General features: G+C 35.2%; 1 protein-coding gene across 3 annotated transcripts; it reads right to left on the bottom strand.

Annotated features, from left to right (window-relative positions):
• Positions 1-4,551: 4,551 nt before the first annotated feature.
• On the bottom strand, positions 4,552-21,940 carry LOC120342603 (FERRY endosomal RAB5 effector complex subunit 3-like). Of its 3 annotated transcripts, none has more exons than XM_039411516.2 (13): positions 21,828-21,940; positions 19,037-19,279; positions 18,391-18,536; positions 15,554-15,691; positions 12,745-12,891; positions 12,122-12,258; positions 8,262-8,375; positions 7,762-7,953; positions 7,518-7,630; positions 7,020-7,098; positions 5,728-5,908; positions 5,225-5,348; positions 4,552-4,827 (listed from the first exon to the last, which is right to left on the bottom strand). In XM_039411516.2, the coding sequence occupies exons 2-13, from the start codon at positions 19,221-19,223 to the stop codon at positions 4,637-4,639; spliced, it is 1,749 nt and encodes a 582-aa protein (XP_039267450.2). In that variant the 5' UTR covers positions 19,224-19,279; positions 21,828-21,940; the 3' UTR covers positions 4,552-4,636. The 3 variants fall into 3 exon arrangements, with proteins under 3 accessions (XP_039267450.2, XP_039267447.2, XP_039267448.2); XM_039411513.2 differs by lacking the exon at positions 21,828-21,940 and adding an exon at positions 20,926-21,777; XM_039411514.2 differs by lacking the exon at positions 21,828-21,940 and adding an exon at positions 19,351-20,601.
• Positions 21,941-23,357: the final 1,417 nt, after the last annotated feature.

The raw sequence follows: 23,357 nt of genomic DNA, 5'->3' as shown, positions 1-23,357 counted from the left end.
CTGCTCTTGATATAAACTATGTGTACATCAGATTTGCATGTAACATGTGAGTTGAGGAAATGGTTCAGGAATTACCCGGATTAACTGAAATATAAGAAACCGTCCATGATCGCGAAATTGATAATTTGCTGAATGTGTAGAGTGACAGAAATAGAACGGGAGTGTCAGAATGATACTGAATTTTAAAGTTAAATTTTGAAGTTTAAACACAGTCAATGGATATTTTCGGTTTCCATGTCTTTTTGTATATATATATATATATATTGTATGTATATATCTTTGTGTAGACTGTATATATATATATATTGTATATATATATATATATATATATGTTTTGTTTTGGTATATATACATATATATATTCCTATTACATAAACACTAAACCTAAATTTTCATGAATTTAGTAATTTTTTATTGAATTGTATTCCGATGGCCCATGGGATGGGGCGGACATATATAGCTATGAGATGAGACAGAAAAATATATCTCATGGACAAGCGTAGCAGGGACTAATTATATTGTCTACAACCCTTATAGAGAAATACTACCACTCATACAGAAAACCAAAACCGTCCATGTGTAATAAGAAAGACCTCACATCAAGAAAAGAGTAACAAACATGCACATGAAAAGGTGAACAGCTATTGAAAACACCATCCAAGTTTGTCAGCTACAATATAAAACAACGAACCCAACCATGCATAATCCGATGCGAGTGTTTTGATACCAGACCAGGCCTAAATAAAACTAATGAAAATTTAGAGGCAGAGAATGGCTCAACTGCAAGCCTACTTATAGTAATTATGCATACAGGAACAATAACGATATTATTATATATAGCTGTCCAAAATTCCCACGAAAACAACAATGTGCAATTGAGGAGTGTCCCAACCATTGACGCTAATTTCATAGAAATCGGTGTAGGATCAGGATTCATCAGTGTGGTTTCATAACAGTAATTTTTACTATTTGGAAACTAAATGAGAATTACCTTGTTTCTGTAAATTTATTTTGGACCTCAGCGTCTTCAAATTCAAGGGAAGATAATTCCAAAGTTTGAGCCCAGTAAAAGACAAGGAATGCCGACTAGAAGATTGACTCATGAAAGGTATTACCTCTTCAGTCGGAGGTATTTTGACAAGTGTATATATATATACAGTGGCGTAGCAGGACTCTCGTGGGCCCCCCCGCAAAAATATTTTGTGGAAATGACCCTAAAAACTCTCGGACATAACCTAAAACCATGCTTTTGTTATTTTGTCAAAAAGCATAACATGTCGCTATTAAAAGGCAATGGTTACCTAAAATTTGCCGTTTATCTTGATTGCTTTATTTTTTCATACGTGCTTCCTCTTCTGCCATGTTTCTGTGTGCCACTGAAAGGTTTTGCTTTCGACATCATTCTGACAGCCTTCGTAATTTTGCCCGTGCGATAAACTACAAGACGCCGAAAATAGACGACTCCCTGGCATAACAAAACGATTTGAGCAGAACTAACATCAACGTTATAAGATGTGCATTACTGGTTTAGCAATGCAGCTTTTGGTTTTGTGGCTTAAATTTCTAAATTCTAACCGCTTGGGCCCCTTTGCGCTGTGGGCCCTCCCGCGACCGCGGGGGTGGATGCTACGCCACTGTATATATATATATATATATATATATATGTCGCCAAAAAAGTTGGGTATCACATTATTATGAAAGTCATTAGCTAATGGTAGTAGTTTATTTATGTTGAATCCGATAAAAAAGAAAAAGGTTGAGTAAAATTGTGATTCTACTTCACAGACCATATATATTTAAAAAAGAATCACTGTCACAATTTTGGTTATCTCTTGATAGCAAATCGCTAAGTCATCGAGCAATCAAACTGTTGCCCGTATTTTCAACCAGTTACTTATGCGAAAAAACTAACTTTTCATCACTAGCTTTAATTAAAACGGAGCAAAGAAATCTGCTGGACGCGCTGCAGAGCTACCGGTTGCAGAAACTTCTTTGGGGCCTCGTTTTCAATCGTATATTGGAAAAGTAGCAGCAGCAAAATTCTCACTAGAGTTAATTGTGTTTGTGCATGATTTGGCATGTAGCCTAAATGTTTTTTCATTTGAGATGTTTTTTGGGTGCCCGGCACTGCATTTTATTACACAAATATATGGTATTATTTCATGTTTCACACAATTCAATTTTTGACCGGCACATTATTTGATAGTTTATCTGTGAAATGTTTTAAAGTGTGCCTTTTTATGTAGAGGCACAGTGAGCGCCCAACATTGATTGCTCTATATTATGCAAATGTATGTTATTATTTTCTGTTCCAGTCATTTCAATTTTTTGCTGGTCCGTGAGTACATTTTATTTAACCACTTCCACATAACAGGGCTACTCAAATATTTTTACCAAAGATCCTTAAAAAGGTCCGTCCGTAAAATTGAAAAATTACCAGGGTCCGGTCATTCCAAGAATATATTTTAACTATGCAAACAAATACATCATTTGACAAAATACAAATTGACAAATCACGCCTCGGTGCCGGCTTCAGTTGTGTAGCCGAGCGCGTGAGATATTGTGAAATATTCGCCCCCATAGTACCCGTAAAATATATAAATTTAAAAGTCTTCCAGCGACTTGAATTGTCTTTAATCAAACCCTAATAAGTTTCTCACGTCCACGTCTTGCTCATGACGGCCTAATGTTTATTTTTAATATTTATTCGCCGATTGGTTGAAGTATATACAGCATCGTAATCGGTTGACGACTTTTGGACAAAGAGTTTCCTGGCAAGCCCGGGAAATGTTATGTAATTCAGAGCAACAATTCAACAACAGTGAGTAGGGGAAGGTTGGGTCACTTTTTTTCTTTTGCATATTTTGAGCCGTTTATTCTGCACATTCACTTAACTGTGCGGGACTACTGCAGCGACACACATCTAACCACCAAAATACTTTGAAAAACGTTTGTCAAATGTCCCACTGTACCCCACTTGTAGTGCACATTCGGACAAACCCGGGGGCACAATGGGGCTATTCTGTTGAATTCAACGAAGTAAGCCTTAAAAATAAGCTAAGAATCAGCATTATCCTCTAACCTTTAGATTCTAAAGAACGGGGGGACTTCAGAAATCAATGTTCAACCAAAATACTTCAGAGATATTTTTTCCAAAAAATTACCTAAACAAATTAATTTCTTTTTCGAACCTGAAAATATTTTTGATTCTCGAATATATTCCATATTGGGCCATGGGCCAAAAGACACCCTAATATTACACAAAACATAACGCATCTCCAGTCCTCTAAGCACTTAATGGATCAAACACTGTCGAATTGTGTACCGTGGAGCATGTCCCACTGAACCCCAGTCCATTGTTCCCCATAGGAAACAAATATTTTCAAACCGTTTCACGACGAGATTAGGAAGGCACATCCACTCGCCATCGTTATATATATTTAGGGGCGTTGTAACTCACCAATAGGGCTGGGCATTTCGAATCGAATATTCGAATCGAATCGAATAGTAAATTATTCGAATCGGTTCAAAGCTAAATTTCGAATCGCCGCCATCTTGTTTTTATCCTTCCGCTAATGGTCGAGGTGAATTCCTCAATTTTTTTTTCATTGAAGTCGTATTTTTTCAACGAAATTCTGACATATGACTATTTTCTGTAGTGAGTTATTGATAAAACGTGTTTGTTATTCTGTGTGAGCGCTCAGTAATCTATTTGGGTGATTTATTCTATGTCTTCGGTAATTCATTTGTTGAGAGGACCAATTACTATAATAAAATCGCTTACAATTATATATTTTCAAGTATTCGAGATTCGATTCGATTCGAAATATATTATTCGATTCGATTCTGAAATCACAAGGTATTCGAAAATGCCCAGCCCTACTCACCAAAGGGCATATTTAAACATCAAACCTCAGCTGATTTTCCACTGTGCTCAATGTCCCACCTTCCCCTACTGTATACTGATATCACCCATACATATTATCCGCTAGTCTGGCTTTAGAAACCGCACAGTTTCTCACAAATCCAGTTGATATTCTAGTTTTAAAAATCCATGCCTTCCTTACAGCTCTCCTAATTGGATATCATTTCAACATTAAACTTAATTAAACATAAAGCTTCGTTGGATGCATTGTAGTTATCAGCACAGATTTGAGAACAAAACCGGAACGCTGAAGTAAGAAACCTATGTATTGGATGGAATTAAAGCGGAAGTTTGGAAGCCAGGTTCCAAAAGATGAAATATAGAAAAAAATGCCAGGATCCGCAGTCAGCTTCAGCGAATTTGCTAGTTGCTTTGGTTTGCTGCCAACAGATGTGATCATGTGCCAAATGATACATAAATATGCTTGGATCAAAGTTGATCTACAAATTATATATACTTCAACTGAATGGTTGAATGCTTGTGCCAAAGGCTGAGCTCACATAACTGTAGTTAAATTCTAAATAGTGATAAATATGGCATATAGCAACCAATTTCAGCCATTTGTAATATGCAAAATATTAATACTCTCAAACCTAAATAAATATCTCCATAATCACGACACCAGACAGTCTTGAATCAAGAATATAATATTTGAAAAATACAGTAATTCAAAAGATTGAAGTATTGCACAATCGAATGATCACTTGAATGTTAATGCTTGTTTTGAGATGCAGAAGAAGATACCTTCGAGGATGTTAAATTTCTTGCAGAAGTTGTGCGGAATATCTCTGGAAGCATCGCTGACAAGCGATAGAACGTTCGGTCACTAATATCAGGGGGAACCACAAATTGCATTGTTCTTGATATTCCACCGTCCCAAGCCGCCATTTCCATCATGAAACCTGTATCAGAAATAGTCAAATTTGTTTGATTTCCGACATCTCCAACAAAATGAAAGGTAGTCAGGACGATGAGAAAAATGAGATAGCGCTAATAGAGTCATCACAAATTACTCCCGACCTAACACTTGTGGACAGACCACAACACCAACCACATTTATATTGAAGGCTGTCTGAATATATCTGAACTTCAACTAAATTTCAATTCTTCGAACCCCCATTCTATGCAACTAGTAAGTATTTCCATTTCACTAACACATACCTTACCTATATTTAATTCCCTCAAGTGATATGACATATTATAGAACAAATTGAAACAGACAATTGGTGGATAGAATTTAGAAAATTGGTTCATATTATTTTTGTCATTTGCTATTTACTCGTATAGCATTGGTATTACCTTTTAAACATTTCATTACAAGTTCTGCACGTTTAACAATCCACGCTTCATCATTTTTAGCAGATAATTCATGACAGAGTAATATAGGAACACTTAGTGTTCCAACATCATGACTTGACATTACCTGTAAACATATAAACATATACTTCCATCAACAATGAAACCCACAAAATTGTATAAGGTACTATTGCTGATAAACAACTAGATTCCTTATACAAAAGTCATGCACAAAATAGATAGACTTTTGTAGACTTTTCCCCCATGTGGTCAAAATTCACTCAAATGCAAAGTAATCTTTTTCAATCAGTAAAAGTAAATTGTACCAAAATCAGGTGAAAAAAACAAATAGTTTCATATCACTGCTATTACCAGTATGGTTTCGGTGAATTATTCCCCCAACATTAATCCAGGGATCAAATTGGAGCTATCAGTAGTCCAGCAACTAAATTGTGGACTAACAAACCTTTTTTATGGTACAATTGGCTTGTAGCTTATTTACAAACCTTCAAAATATGTCTCAATCCAAGTATAACAGAATGCCGAGATGACATGGTAGCAGAAGATTCTGATGACCGTAAAGAAGAGGTGTTCGCAGCAAGATGAAACACAATGTGAACTTTCGACAAATTTGAATGCTTTGTGACATAAAAATCTCCATCTTGAAATGTTCCGTCTGCTACAGACCTGTTAAAAGAAATACAGTTTTAACTACCGTACCTTAATTCAAACAAATTGCAACAATTTTAACATATTTTTAAAACCACAATTTCTGGCTTGACAAAATGATTCTGAATACAGGGTTGCACAAAATTCAACTGGATGATAATTCTTTGTTTCAGGCAGTGAACTTTCTGCCCAAAAGAATAGGAGAGACTTGTATCAGAAAAGCATAAGTTGGAAGAGTACCTCCACTTTCAGTCAGGGCATAGAACAGGGGCGGGCAAAAATTTTTTAGTATAAAATCCGCATGCAGCAAGTCAGAAATATGTGAGAGCCGCATAAAATTAATAATATTGAAATTAATAATATTAGAATACCGTGAACTGAAAAGAACTTTACAAACGTATAATAACAATATTGCAAAGTATATATTCTTCAACCGCTCAGTGAATAAAAAAAAAAACTTTTTACGCTACAGTTTCTCTTAATTAAACTTGGATAATATATAATTATTGCCAGCAGGAAGAGCCGCGGCTTGCCCACTGTTCGCATAGCCTTGGACCAATAACTGCACCAGAAATGTCAGTTAATCTCCAATTTTTAACATAAAATGCATTAGTGACACTAAGCCTCAAGCCCCCTTTTAATTGACGAGGAGGTCGAAGATGAACCCCACAGAAATTACAAGCTCATGGTTTATAAACTCTGTTCCACTGAAGCATAACAAATACTAACAATCTCTCATTGTACAAAACTAATCTGAACTTTGGGCCAAAGCAGCGCAATAACGGTGACTTCAAATTTTTGCATTCATTTGTCATTTGTGGTTAAGGTATATTAACAAATAACAATTGCGCGAATGTGTGAAACTGATTTGACATCGTTCTATTGCCAAATCGGGAATGAAGCATTTGAAGAACCTTTCAAAAGCTTCAAGAATTTTGCATCAATTATGGAGTTTCTTAAAGCTCAACTGGTGCTATATTAAGCAATACAGCCACAATTTTTCAATGACGCAGAAAAAACAATACCAGCTGAAAACATTTTCGTTACATACCTATAATTAGATGAGCTATCGATAGTTAAGTCATCATTTGATGTTATTGATAATTTATCCCTTGAAGTATATTTTTACCTGGATTTAATTTCAGTCAACTGCTCCCTATACTGAGGAAAATGAAATTCAGTTGATTCTTCACAAATTGAAGAAAATTCTGCAATGAATGTACAATAAATTTTTAATTTTTATTCGAAAGGGCAAGTGATGGGTAGCATATAAGTATGCATGCTTATTTGCCTCAAATTTAACAGCAGCTGTACAATAAATAAACATTATTACAGTGGCTGGATTAAAGAAATGAAATAACGAAAATATACAAGTAAAACCTTAGGACAACACACAAGACAGATGCACAGCACAACGACGATATGTATAATAGTCAGTTAATGACGGGGGCATGTCTTAGGTTCAATGTGAAAAATGGAAGTAGGATACCTTTTATGAGAAATCTTATAACAAGGATTTGACATAAAGTTCTACTAGAGACGAAAACTTGCCAAGGCACTAAAATTGAGCACGGCAAATAAAAAGAATAAATCAGTATCCTGCATTCCACTCACATTTCCAACTAACCTGATTTCAGTCCACTCACAGAATCGATGGAATTATCAGAAAGTAGAATGAGTCCTGATAATGAGTTAGAGTAAAGTGATAATATAGTTTGAAGTCTTTGTGCCTGCACATCCCTAAAAAAAAGATGAAATGCAAACATTGAAACTTATAATTTTAAATCTTGTTCTGAGCTAATTAAATCTCATTTTTTCAGGAATTGAATATAGCCACGTGAAAGATTAGAAAATATTAATCAACAACCTACCCAGACTGGTTACTGTGACGACAGTATTGTAGTATTGGGGCTGCAATAAGACGTATATTGTGCATTGTCTTCATTTGGGCGCCCAGATTGATAGTAAAGCTTTCTTCCAAACGAGCGGCATTAAAATTTCCATCTGACGATATCTCATCAACGTTTTCTACAAGACTATCATTCGTTACAGCACTTTTGGATCTGCAAATGCATTGTCTTTATAGTAGTGAACAAAACAATATTCACATCATAGGCACTGGAAATAGACCACCAAGTACAAGCACGAAAAAATTGTTATTTTCAAAGTTGATCGAGTATAACGCTACACTCTGGGATTGTGGAACCGGGGTTCCTGAGTGAAAGGAAAATAACTGAATTTAGAAAATGGTGATAAAATCTTGATCAATATTTTTATCTCATAAATTAATCAAGCATCAAGAAGAATTTTTCTCCAAGGTGCAATTGCTTTCAAGTAAAAATAATTTAGTCAAATAACATAAAATATTCACCCTTTTTGAACCTGCTTGCCAGATCTAGGTTCATGCTGCTGAGCAACATACGGTGACAAAATATTTATATCGCTACTTTTTGATGAGAGATCAAGTATTTTCTTCACTTCGTTACTGTAAAATTGATTTCATTATTTCGTAAAAAAGCTTGTAAGACAAGGTTAATCAATTTTTATCAACATTAAATCACATACAATTGTATGCTCCATTCGATATAGAATATAAATCCTAGGTAGGCTACTGCATAACCCCTCCATATGCAAACGAGTAGATGTGGAGACATTCACCACAAAACCATCAGAAATCAGGCTTCGCAGAAAAGTAGTTGTATTTTCAAATCAGAAGAATGGGTAGTTGTAGTTAAAGCCAGAAAACTTTTAGAACTTGAATATATATTATGCAGTTTTAAACTTCAAACTATAAGATTGGCTAACCAAGATTAAGGATTAGGTTATAAGATTATTAGGGAACAGAGACCAATTCTAAATAAAGTACATAGGAGAGACACAACTAGACTATAACACCAGTAAATTTTTATTATGTTTCAATTAACATTAAATGTATTGCAATTTGCAATGAAAGATTAAGAATCAAGGGTGATTGATCACAATAATGAAATGATGGAGCACTCTCAAAATGATGTTGGAAATCTTGCAATAATGGCTTTGTAGGAATTGGATAGAATTTAATTTGGTGAATGAATATTTTGCCATTTTTTTAAAAATATTGTATAACTTAAAAAACAGTCATTATATATAGAGTTATACAGACATTGATTACCTTGGTAAAATAAACTTATGTTTATGCGTATAGAACTAATGTAAAGCCTGTTCATGGATAAGAGATGGAGAAGCACTGACATGTGTGTCACTAAGCGACCTAACTATGGCAAAATATTCAGAATCAAGGGATAAATAAAATTATTCAAATCGCATAAAAAAATTAATGAAGAATTGCCATCTGTAGCAGCATCGAAAGAATATATCTTAAAAACATATCACAGAAGCATATTCATTCTTTTACGTTTGAAAACCCTCAATAGCGGTTGAATTTTCCTTTCTCTCCTTGAAACAGACATGAAAAGAACGTTTTGGGTGCTCAAAAGGAGAGAAGTGGTATACGGTATGTTAGGACTCTCTTTTCAAACTCAATCACTTCCATTGATAATACAAATCAAGGTGCATTGGAAAGCAAAAAAGACTTTATTAACATCCATATGAAAGTAGAGTTACGAATAAGAATTTACCTATGGCTCTCGCTAACAGACAGAAACGAAAATTGTGAGAAATCTTTGCGTTATGTTTTTTGTTTTCTTTCTGCGCCTATCATATCTTTTCAATTCTTAATTTTGTATGAAGCGTGGCAACACCGTTCTGTAACTAAGTTTCGAAACGTCCAACCAGATAAAGTAAGACAGGTAAATATGAATTCCCATGATTTTAAGAGGAAGTATTATTTTGACTACGTGAAAATGCCATTATTGACGATTTATTTATTATACAATTTAGTATCAATATTTCAACTCAAAGCTGAGCTGCGTGAATACTCAACACTGAGTAGATGGCCAATTTGCGAAGTTTTTATTATAATAATTCTTTCGAAAGTAACACCAACACAATAGAAAATTCAGAGCATAAAAAAGTCAACTATCAGCTTCATAAATATCCGCGCATACGAGGTCAGTAATGATGATATTGTTCGCTTAAAATAGTGACCTTAAAATACAAATGTGATATGGGAGATCAAATCCTAGGCAGAAGATAATAATCAGAATAATATTAATTTGTGATGTAAATTCACTCATTAATATAATAGCTTTTTTTTTAAACATTTTCGCCGATGTGAACTCACAGTTCTTCCGAAATATATATACCAAACTATGATGTCCGCGATTGCCTGATGAGAGGTAATGCAGTGCTTTAATAAAGTTTACCAACATTAATTGGAGTGTCGACCATCAAATCCAGCGGTGACAAAAAAACAATCAGCTATTATGACAAAATTAAGAAGTAAAAACGTCGGTATTCGATTGAAAAAATTGATTTTGCCCACCACTAATCACGGTACATGTAAATACTCGTTGAATATAATGAAATATTTGACTTGATTACAAGTAGTTTCAAATTTCATGCGCGATTGATCTATGCTACAGGTGAGCTTGTTTTGGTGCATATAAACGATTATAAGCCACTGACATCCACGAGTTTTCACAATTTTTATCATTTTATTTTTAAATACGGATACTCAAGGAACAGTTTTTTAGGAAATAGATTGATATTTCTCGACAAACTTAAAATTTGTTTGAGATCACTGGCATATATCATTCGTTTATTTTCTATATTCAATTGGTTTTTGGATTGTCAAGATTCTATTTGCGCTCGTTGTATATCGCGTACATTTAACACGTTTGTGCAAGTCATTTGGTTTTTGGATTGTCAAGATTCTATTTTGCGCTCGTTGTATATCGTGTACATATAACACGTTTGTGCATGGGCATGGGGACGCAAATATCACTCACTAGGATTATGACATTCGTGGAAGTGCGGTTGCATTTGTTTCTCTCCGGCAAAAAGCCAGCTCATTTATAAAACAATGAAGAGCGAACAACCCGACATGGTTACATCTAACTAAGGATTAATAATGGTCGACATTAAGTAGATGTATGAAATAGAACGTGCAAATATTAACCAAACGTCGTCTGTCTAAGGAAGGCTACACCTAACTCTAGAACAGTGCTTGTCAACCTTTTTTTTTAATGGAACACCCTTTTAACCCTAAATCTGGTACACCCCGCCCATCCTACATTTAAAATACGTAGAAAGATCTTATATATATGTTTATGTCGACGCAATAGTTTATTTTTATTACTTGGGAAATGTAGCGTTGCTCTTGGATTCCGTCGGCCATTTGTGCAAAGCTAAGTAATATCTTGTTTCCATGACCCCTTTCATTAGAGCAGTGGTTCTCTACCTTTTACTGACAACGTACCATTTTTGTGTTTTTTACTCCGGCCACCTTCTTGGGGATACCACAAGATACGCGGTATGGAAGTCTTTTATGGTAGGTTTACCCATTTTTACACTGTCGTGCACAAGGTTTCAACATGTAAATTATGTGCAGTAACAACTTATTAATTGCATGCAAAATCGCGAGATCTGAAAGGATTATCAATACAAGTTCCTGATAAAGTAACATTTCTACGATTTCCGAACTGATATATTAATTTGAATGAGGAGAAATGCCATTAAGTCAATTTTATCCCAACATTTGAAACCAATATTTATGTGCATGCAATTACGTTTCTTGTTATAGTTGTAAAATGCTTGTCTGAAGAAGTCTGACCTCGGTCAGACGAAACGTTACAGAAATATATTTGTGTTCGTGTGCAGAAAGACTCTTGAATTGAATGGGGCATGGTAGTAGGAAATTTGCATAAAGCAATAAAGGAGACTGATTTATGAGCAAAGCGCAACAACTGAAATACCAAGGAAAAAGCTACTGAGAAAAGAAGTAGGGCATAGAATTACTTGTTAGAAAATAGTGAATGTCCATTCGACCGGGAAAAATGCTGGCAAAATGTTTGCATCACTGTCATAAATGATAAAAAATTTTGTATGTCAGGAGTCAAAATACAATTTTATTCTTTTATCAAATCCTTATAATAATACTAATGCCATTGGCGTTTATCCTATGCTGTTTTAACCATAGATATTTCGATACTAAAATTCTGCAGTCTAATAATCACTAATTATACAAGTTTATGGTTGTACAAGTTGGAAGTCAAAGACTTCTAGCCCTACCTATTATATCATCTTGCAAGTATATAAAATGGCATTAAATGAACAATGTATCACTCTTACTAAGTGTGGCCATGTTCATCAACTTTTCCATCGTTAGCTATCATTTCAGCATATAGTCTTGATACAACATTCCTGTATTCTTTTCTTTGATTTTCTACTTGCTTAGCATATTTTTTTCTCCAATCTCCAAGCAATCTCTTGAAAAGAATGAAAATAAACAATTTAAAATCAATACAGAGTCAAACACAATAAAAAATTAGAACATAAATGGAATTTAGGTTTGCATCATACCCTCTCATTGGTCCGAATATAATTTGTGCTACATATATATGATATATTTGATACTTATCTTATGTAGCAAAAAATTGCACATTTTTCTGATGACACAGTTGGGAAATTAACATAGATAAATTCTTGAAAATTGTCGAGAAAATGAATTAATATTTAGTTACACAGACTAAGCTGGTTTGGAAACCACTGACACTGTTCTTTTTACTATTCTCGTGTTGTTCGAGGCCATTGGTCGGCAATTACCATAGCAGATATTTGAACATAAGATCCAGCCAACTGCACTAACAAAATCATATCCATTTGTTGTCATATTAAGCGTAAAAAATCATAAAAACAATTTTTTGAATTTACAAAATCTCATTTTGAAGAAATCGAAAATAAAACTATGTAACCTCTGTATCAGCACTCTGTTTATCGGCCAGTTCATTTACATCAGCTTCAGTATATAATGAACTGTTAATATGTTCGCAAGCACGTTGCATTTCCAACTCTTGTCTTTCACGTAATTTCAACATAGAATTCTCTTGATCACTGATGACCTGATTTGTAAAATTTGAATCAGATATGAATTTAATACATAATAAACATGCAAATAATAGCATTTTTTCGAGAACATGCTTGGAAAAATAAATCAAATGCATGATACATAGGTTTACCATTTGTCCCGGTTTATCCGGGACAGTCCCACCATCCGGCATGGTAGGTTTATTAAATTTCCCTGTCGTGAAGTAGGGTAGTAAAATATTTTTTTTTTCAATATTAAGTGATAATATTTGTTAATGGCAGCCCTTTTGTTACTTATTTGCACTTCACTTTATTAAGAGACAGAGACTTCTATATTGTTATGTCATAATTATTATAATTAACTAGGTCAATTTAATATCTAACGTTAGCTGCCCCGGAATTTTGTATATGGTTTGATTAACATTAAGCCCAGCAAATATTTCCTAGTAATGATTTGCAGTCCACTATTATATGAAGGTTTGACGCATGTCTAGATAGTTTTGGTAAAAGTCCCTTTCTGATATTTGATGAAAGACATATATTCATATTGCATGAAATAAGTCCCGAAATATATGGCGATCATCTCAACTAGCTTCTGCACCTTGCATCCTCCACCATTACGACTCGCTTTGACAAACTTATTAGAAATTGAAGCCAAATTCAATGGTTGTTATTATAGGGGTCGGCAAAATCGAATATTTTTCCGAATTGAATAGTTTGAATATTTTTAACGAATACCGAATGGTCGAATAATGAATATTTCTTATACACAACAGGGATCCAGAACGTCGCAGGTTGATACTGCATTTGGTAATTATTAGAAACAATAAAAAGTCGGCAATAAAGCGGTATTTTAATGGTTAATTTCATCATAATCGTTGATTGTCTTTGTCACCGCGATTGTTTCGGCGGCGATATCCTAAAGTTGGTAATCTATATTCCCACCCTTCCTCGTTTTTCAAGTATAAGGAGTAGTCGGATATCAAAGTTTTATATTTCTAGTATACCCGTGCGTTCACATCATCGACAGCTGTTGAAGACATTAATAAGGACTGATTTCAAAACCAAATTAATTTTATACTGAGTTTTCTCCTCTGCATTGGCTTTGATCTTACTTATCATCGCTTGTAAATTAACCATGCCTGTTTAAAGCGAACGGTAATCGAGATGTAGATATTTTAAAACGATACTTGAGTTTCTCGTGCTTTTCTATGGTGTTCCTGTTATTTTAGTATTAAATAGATAAACCCTGCAAATATGCGATTGCGTGTATCCTGAATGTTGATTTAAAATAGAGATTAAATAAGTTGGGTCGGGCTCTACTTTAACTAATTCCTTCAAGTTTTAACGTTTTTTTTTTCTTCAACAAAACAACACCCCGATGGTTATTATAGCTAAAATACGTACTGAGTAATGCTCGATTTTATTTACGGAATTTGCAAATTCAGCACTACACTTAATGATTTTGATTATGTTGTCATGCTTTAATTATTACTGCCCAAATGCTTCAAAATTTAACAATTGTAATCATTTGCGATGATAATAGGCGCAACTATTATTATTAAACGAGTCAGTGTGCATTGTTACAACGAAATTCACGATTGATTGTACATAAAATTTCTTATCTGGCTACAACTTATTGAGTGTTTTTCATACAAGTAACTCAAACTTTGACTGGTCATTAATAAATCCATGCTATTTATATAACTCGAATTTTCTGACTCCCTAAAATTGCCTTTTTCACAATGAAACGCCAAAAAGTCATTTTAACACTTGATTTTAATCAATATTATGTTCGGGTCATGCAAGAAATGGCTAATGACATGGAGTTTAAAATCGGGAAAATTTATTTTATATGCCTAATCTGGTTTGCCGTTTCTAAATTCACGGAACGGTCGGTACGTTTTTTGCAAAATATAAAATTGAAACGATACATTAGGTGCAAAGAAAAGCATATAACACCAGAACGCAAAGACAACGACTTTTCAAATTTATTGCTTTTATCTGGTAGCTAGCGCCGTGAGGAAATCTCGCACAATTCACGATTGAGTTTGAGACGCGCGAGTTCGGTGTCCAAGCAAATCGGTGCAGGTCACAAGGTACCGGATAATCGAATAATAAAATGTCATTCGAATATTTTGCCCAACCCTAGTAGTTACGTGTGTTGTTGTTACGATGACTTGGTATTTTGAATACGTGCCTAAGTTTTGTTGCTATTTTAACTCACGTTGTTCGTGTGCGGCTCTTCGCAACTTTAGGGTTTTGAAATTTGGCTCTGGGACTAAAAAAGTTTGAGAACCACTGGGTTAAACTCTAAATTGTTATCTGGTTATCTCTCTTTTTGGTCGGGAATATATGCTAACAATTTGGGCATCATAGAAAACTAAAAATCGAATGCGGATCCTATTAGTCTAGGTCGGCTATTTTCCGTTATGAAGAGTTTGAAATTTTACACTAAATGTGGATATAGAAAGACTTTTACGGGTTTAAGTAAGTTTATTGGTGGTTTCTGTTTGCTTTAGCTTGATAAATGACAAATACTTGTACTTGTACAAGTAGTATTGTGGCCTGCGAACAACGCAAAAATAAATTTGTAGCCCCCGGAGCCGCCAATCTTAGACCACCCTGAAATAGATCATTTTCTCAGTGGAATATAGTTAAAGATAATACTTTCTTGCCCATTAGCAGGCTGCTTACCTTTTGCACACAATGATAGTAATTTTCTTCGAGTGACAAAAGAATATACATAGCTTGAGAATGAATAAGTTTATGATACATTGTTGAAAATTCTCCATTATCGTCGAAACCTCTAAACTTCGTAAACCCAGCCCATGTCTACAAAAATTGAATGAGAAATTAAAGCCATATAAGAATATAAGAAAAAAAATCATAGCATATCTCGTTGAAGGTGAGATTTTCGTAATTATTTCAGAAAAATAAAAGAAGCTTCTCATCTGGTTGCCAGTCCAGGTTAGGGATAGAGCTAAACAGATAATCATTCCAAATATATAGAAATGGTATCAACTTCAGACATTGGAGGTATGAAATATGTAACTATCCACAGTGCTGACTAAATGAGTGGATATTAAAATCATCAAAATCCTGATGTGTTAAACTACAATACATTGCTAATTGCTATAACAGTAAAGTTGGCTGGAACACTTTATCTATGAACACTTTATCTATAAACGATTTATCTATAATGATATAATAATATAATTTTAGAGTAACCATTCTTGCTATAATAGTGATTTTGGTGTTGTTCTGTTGGAAAATAACACAAGAAAACGTTGAAATAAAAATTAATTAATTAGGAATAATTATTAACCCTCTACTAGACACAAAATCTCGCAAGTTCAATAGAAATTCTGGGATTTTGGCGTAAAATTTTTTTTTTTCATATATGAGTGCGTTTTACATATATTGCTGAATAGAGCTCTATCACACGCTAATAAAAAGATATGAGTGAAGCTTTAGGGCCTAATGGTTGACAAAAAAATAACCCAAGTAAAATGGCACCAGAACGACCGGCTGGGGAGGGTTTTAATAAACTTTTGAAGTCCCCTTTTTCGCTGACCTTATTAAAAAGACATCGATGATTAATCGCAGACCAAGGTTGTTCGCAAACCCTTATTGGACATACATTGTGATCTATTTCGCTTACTGTAGTTGGGACTAGAGGTGTGAAAAATTGAATATGTTTTTCGCATTGAATAATTCGAATATTTATTATCGAATAGTCGAATATTTCATTATACAACAGGAATGCAGACTGTCAGAGATCGATACTCCCTTTGGAAAAAATAGAACACTTAAAAGTTTATAACAATGCGGCGTTTTTTTTTGGTAAATTTTATCATAATCGCTGATTGATTTTGTCACCAGAATCGTTTTGGCGGCTGACCAGGGATGGCCATTTCCGAATACTAAACTATTCCGAATACATTCTAAAATAATATTTTCAAATTTGGAATTCTGAATTCATTCTAAAATCAGACCTAACACATTTTCGTTTTAGTTTATTAATAAAACCCAGTAAAATAGTAAATAAGCTTTAATAGAAATATCGAAATAAAGCCACAAACCAACAGTATATGTACACAAAGTACGATCGTTAATGGCTGTCAATAGAAATAATAGCAACTTCTGACATAGTAAATTTATTGAAATTGTACATTTTGTACAATTGAAAACATGGAAAGATAGCCAAGTTCTCTGGCGCTTTCTCTCGTTGGTACCATGATATTACGATATTAGTCTATTGACAAAAGTACTATTTGTATTCATATAAATTTGTATATATTTCTGAGAGAATATAATTCATTGGCAATACAGGCAACTGAAGCAAGCAACAACAATCGAATATCCATGAGCATGTGAGAAAGAACGCGAGAAGCGACAATAACAGCGAGACAGGGAAAGAAATAGATTTTTGCAAAGCGAGAAAACGTGTATGACCTAGATTTTCGTGGCGAGAACGCGCATGTGCTGAGTGTGTGTGTGATGCGCAAGTTTCTATCGAGAAAGTTTCCATTCAACGAAGACGTCTTGAAAGCGGCGAAGCAAATGTATAACGTCAAACAAATATTCGATATTCTTATGAACGCTAACTCCGATATTCGAATACCGTATTTCTCCGTGTATAATACGCACTTCCAGATTTCATCTCCAAAATTAGGGGGTGCGTATTATACATTGGTATGAAAATTTTCAAAAAATCCTGATCGATATTTTACACGCAATTGCCAAATACACATGTTTCCTTTCCGTCTTATTTCTATTAATTTTATGTGACAAAGTCCGTTATAACCAGATCATGCTTGTTGCAGAAGAATCACACCCACGAAATGGAATATCTCCCATTCCATGGACTAACCTCGGTATTTTCATACAATCCACATCCTAAAAGAGCCCTGCGTATTATACGTAGGTTATACGTACGGAGAAATACGGTACTTTATTCGAATTGGCCATCCCTGCGGCCGACATCCTAATGTTGATAATTAATTCATACCGGCCTTTATCTTCTCTTCACAAGTACAGTATTATTTATTACAGGTGGGTAGACATCTAAGTTTGTTTTTTACATTTCTGGAAGAAATGAGCGTTCACATCGGTGACAGATGTTAATAAAGGATATCGGGACTGAATTCAGAACCCAAATTCATTTTATTCTAATTTCTTTTTCTGATCCGCATATTTTGCCCAGCTGCAACTCACAGCCCTTGTTTCGTTCAGATTAATATATATACGGTAGGTATTATATTATTATTATATATCATTTTATTTATACCTTGATCGAGGCAGTGCCCAGACAGGCAACATCATTTTGAGGCACTTGTTCTATGGCTACTACTGTACTATCACAGCATATCATGAGAATTTGACTCGTTGAGAGTAATTTGCCAACCCCAATTGATCATGCATTGATCATATCCCACCGGCCGTAATCAGACTCTCACTGACGGTATATATAGCTGACCTCAATTAGGGGCTGTATTTCGCCCAGACTCCACCTGATAAGACTTACTTACCTTTCCGTATTTCATAGCCACACTTTTTTCAATTTCTGCAGCATTAACAGGATTTTGGTTAAATCTTTCAATCCGTTTCATAGATACATCATGTGAAAGTTTGATTTTTTCTGATTCAACGAATTTGTTTAACGCCTCTTTCAGATCTAAAACAACACATTGACCTCATATTAAATACTGGTTGAAAGGTTACAGAGATGAGGAATATATCAAGATTAAATCTGCACTCCCAATTTGCCTAGCTGCTGCATTAATAGAGTATTATAAATAGTGATGCTTATACACTTGCAGTTTTAATAGAGTAGTCTACATCAAGAGCCAAGAAAATAATTTGAAAAGTTTACATCTTTCTATACTGAGGATGTATTCTGATTCCTTAACAATTACTAGCATGGACAAATTTATTGAATAAATAAGCAATATTTCATTATTATAGGCCTACTGTATTTTTTTGTTGATGTTTATAGTGATATAAAAAATTAAAATTGATTTAATACATAGAAAAATGCAGGTCCAATGCAATATTACAGCATTAGTTGAAAGTTAAAAATAATCTTTATAATATGTAAAGCATATCATCATATAGAGTCTATTGTCAGATTGTACAGTAAAGAAACAGTAAGCTTGTATAAAACCTAGAACTAACTTCCTTCCACAAAGCAAGGCATATTATGGTGTCCAGCAATACGCGATGAAAGTTCATCTATATTTTGTGGCTCAGAAATATTAAGTTGAAGAGTGAACGTTTTTTTAGATTGATCATCTCTATTAGAAAATGTGTAAGTAAATGTTCTCTCATAATATGGATCTGGACAGTCTTGTAAGAGCACCATTCTCCATTCACTGAACCAAGCTGGGTTAATACATTTAAGTAGGCCGCAGGACAAGTCTGAAAACAGAATAGACATGATAGACTAAGCATTAGACCAGTGTTTTTCAACCTTTTTTATCGTGGTATACCTTTTACAATTTGTCGAGCACTTTGAGCACGTATTGTACTGCAATATCATCACGCAATCTAATAGACTAGTGTCTTTAAGTTATAAATTTAACTGACGGCATCAACAGGAGTAATGTTCAACATAAATCAAATGAAGTGCATGGCAGCCGAAATCACCAACCCAGACACGTGCCCGCATTATCTAGACCAGGGCTTCCCAAACTAGAGGCCGCGGCCCCTCAAGGGGCCGCGAAACGATTTTTGGGGGCCGCAAAGAGAACACCAATTTTACACAAAGATTTCTTGCTATCGACTGGGTCAAAAAAAAATTGCGCTATCGAGTTAGTTTTATTTTAATAAGTGGAGGACTAGGTCGCATTTTCTTATTTTCGGGGAAACACTGTAGAATCCTCGCGCTTACATAACAATGTCTATATATACTGATCGTAAACCCGATTTGATTGCACAACGATGCCGGTTTTAATCGTTATGCCAGCGGTTCCCGAAGGAGCTTTGCTAAGTGTGCTTCGAAAATTAAGAGATTTGTGTTAAATATCAACTAATATATATATGATTGAATATTTTATTTATTCTAAAGGTTTTATTGTTTCTCATCATTGTAAATGATGTATATTATGAATCAATAATTTCATTTCACCGCTCTATGTTGTTCACTTTCTGTTACGTAGGGTCTATTGTTACGTAACAGTAGAAGTAAACCCTACTTGCTGCAACATGAGTGATTTTTTTAGCTTCTTAAAAAAGAACATGGCAGAAATAAGAGAAGTTAACTATTTGCCTGTATTCTTTAGGTATAGGCTACTACTTGTTTATGAACTCTAAAAGGCATAAAGTACACATTGACGATGATAAAATTGTGTTTTATTCAGAGGCAGCATTTTTTTGTGTAGGTGGCCGTGAGTTTTTTCCCTGATAATTTGGCGCCGCACGAACCGGCGCTTATGCCAAATTGGATCATTGAAAGTGAGTAACAAAGCCTGATAAGGACCATGCCGTCGGTGGCCAGATATCGTAATTCATTGAGGCCTTCAATCAACAAACATTAAGCCACGGCTGGACTTGCTGCAAAACATTTCGCACTCATCACACTGAATAATTAAGTTGTGTTAATCGGAGTAAAAGTGAACTTGTTTTTACTAAAAGTTGAGAATTGACTGTGTCAATAAAATAATTTCGAAATGTTTAGCATTATTTTAACGTAAACAGGAGCCGCGAAAAATTTTAATACTTCAAAAGGGGCCGCGAGCTCCGAAGTTTGGGAAGCCCTGATCTAGACTATATAATTTGTGATGTAACAATGTGCTCACATTGATTCTTTGTGTAAACAACATTTTACATTTCATGTGCGCCGCATTTGCATTGTCCGCTTGCATCAGGGGCGTGCCAAACTCTCCTGATGCTCGGGGCGAGTTTTGATAATGCTGCCCCTTATAACTAACTTCAGAAATAATTCGTGGAAATAACAAATTATAGATATTGTTATGCATGAGAATAAATAAACTAAAGGCCAAGTAAGATGGAAACGTTTGTTTTATTCAATAAATCATCAACCTAAGCAACAAACTCATATTTACAAGATCGAACACATTTATTAGCAAAAAACATGTTCAATTGCTACAACAGGCTCTTCCACCTCGTTAGTCAGAATTTTCTTCTCGATGCTGATCAAAGATAAACTTGACAGGCCCTGATTTGACATCGAAGACATTAAATATATTTTTATCTGTTTCAATTTTGATAAAGATCGTTCGCAATTAGGCTAGCAATTGAGTAGCCAATTATGAGTAATAAAGAATATGCAATGAACAAAGTATGAAAAACATTCCAGCCGAGCCTAATAAATGAAGCAATAAAATCTTCAACATTTTTTGAAAAATCTTTGTTTCCACGTCGGAAAACTGGAAAAGCGACGCATCAGTAGACTAGTAGTAGATAGGATTTACATATTTATCCCAGGGGAGAAGAAAGCCGATAAAACGGCTTAATCATATGGCGAACCACGGCCTCTCGTCCGGTTACCAGTCCAGGTCGGGTATGGGATTAGTTAGCCACTTATTTGTTTTCGGAAGCATGGACTTGATGGTGGAAGAAGCCGTAACCGACCAGCGGTTAGGTACCTGTACCACTACCACCCTACCGCGGCGAGGAGTCCAGCAATCCTCTCGCACATGATCATCCCCGCATGGGGATCCGACGAAGGGTAATCAGAGATGAGGTGGCGAGCGTATTCCTAACGCTTACCACGATGCGCCACACCGCCGAGCCACACAGACAGATTTTCTCGCATGATTGTAAACATTATCTTTTTGCATGCTATTTGTTAGTTATTGCTTTTTGCTTGCGTTTCGGAAATTACCGTACAGTATGGAATTGGATCAAATAATTCAATGATTATTCTGTCTACGCATGGTGAGCCTAAATATAGGAAGAGGTTTTCTGGGTTCAATAGTCGGGGAAACGTCCATTGTTGACTCACCATCACCACAGTTAGTCACAAAAGTCTAAACGCCCATTGTCAGCTTCTAACGTTAATTAAGAAAAAAAAACGTCGAGGAAAGCATGTGTACACGCAAACTAAAGCTCGGTTCTGCTGCCCGGGCGACGTCTCCGACGTAACTTATACCGTACCCGGCTGAAGAGCACTGCATTAGACAGTGCAGCCGTTGAGGCTATGGACCTTTGACCCCCAAAAATTCTTCTATATTTTACCATTGGTAAATTTTCGGGGCTATTTCAAGTGCTTTTACGAGTTGGCGCCTGTAAAATGGGGTATGTGTTCCAAACCATCACTATGATTAATCGCATACAACAAATCTATTTTTTAAAAGTACCGGTAATAAATTTTAGCCTAGTTTATCACAGCTATTTCTACCCTAATTTTTTATTACTGCAAATAAATTAAAACGCCTAGGAAGACAGAGTGGTCATTGAATTATCTGATTTATATTTCGAGTTTCCGAAACACAACTGAAAACTAACGAATAGAGTTCAAAAACGCAAAAACGAGGTAATGTCTGAATGTTTACGAACACGCTTGAAAATCTGTCTGAGCGGATGCAAAAAGGGAGCATTGTCAGCCAATGTCACGAAGTAAATAAGGAAGTCGATGCTCGGGGGAAGGTCCATTGTCATAATAGCCTAATAATCAAAATTTGTTAGGAAAAATTGTTTTCACAGAAAACATAAAAAAGCATAGTTTAGTCTAAGTCCAGAAGTCTGTAAGTATACCCAAAGACTTGAAAAGCAGCAAATTAACATACAGCTGTAAAAAAGGTTTGGTATAGCATACGGGTAGTTATAAAATGGCTATGTCCCCACTAAAATGGCTATGTCCCTACTAAAATGGCCATGTCCCTTCTAAAATCGCAATCCCGATATGTTCCTACTGAAAAAGGCGATGTCCACTATGTCCCTACTGAAATGACTATGTCCCTACTAAAATGGCGGCGTCTCCAAAATGTAGTGTCCCACCGATACTTTCCCACTTGTACTACTTGTCCCACGTGTACCACATGTCACATTCAACCCACGTGTACCACTTGCACTACGTGTCCCACCAGTTGTCCCAAGTGTACCCCTTGTACCACGTGTCCCACTTAACCCACATGTACAACTTGTACCACGCGTCCCAAGTGTACCACGGACAAGTGGACCACTTGTCCCACGTGTAACATTTGCCCCACTTGTCACATTAAATATTTAGAAGAAATGTTTCCTAATTCAAATTTTTTAATTGAGATACATACATTCAAGATATACCGATACTGCTTTTATCGCCGATATCGGTTCCGATCCGATATCGACACGGCTATATTCCGGCACTGATAACCCGTGTCATAACATGTTCCGCTGCAACACTTTTTCAAACGAATTATGGTAGTTTCTGCAAACGTGTTGTTGCGAACAAGCGCAAGGATTGTGGATTGTGACTTCCACCACAAATAAATGAAATGTAGTGTTTAGTAATCGCCATACACAGTGCTGTGCAAGTTTCAAGAAAGACGAG

The sequence above is a fragment of the Styela clava genome, chromosome 3 (assembly GCF_964204865.1).
Source record: "Styela clava chromosome 3, kaStyClav1.hap1.2, whole genome shotgun sequence".
Lineage (NCBI taxonomy): Eukaryota > Metazoa > Chordata > Ascidiacea > Stolidobranchia > Styelidae > Styela > Styela clava.
The sequence above is the reverse complement of the archived record's forward strand: the minus strand, read 5'-3'. Positions and strand labels throughout refer to the sequence as shown.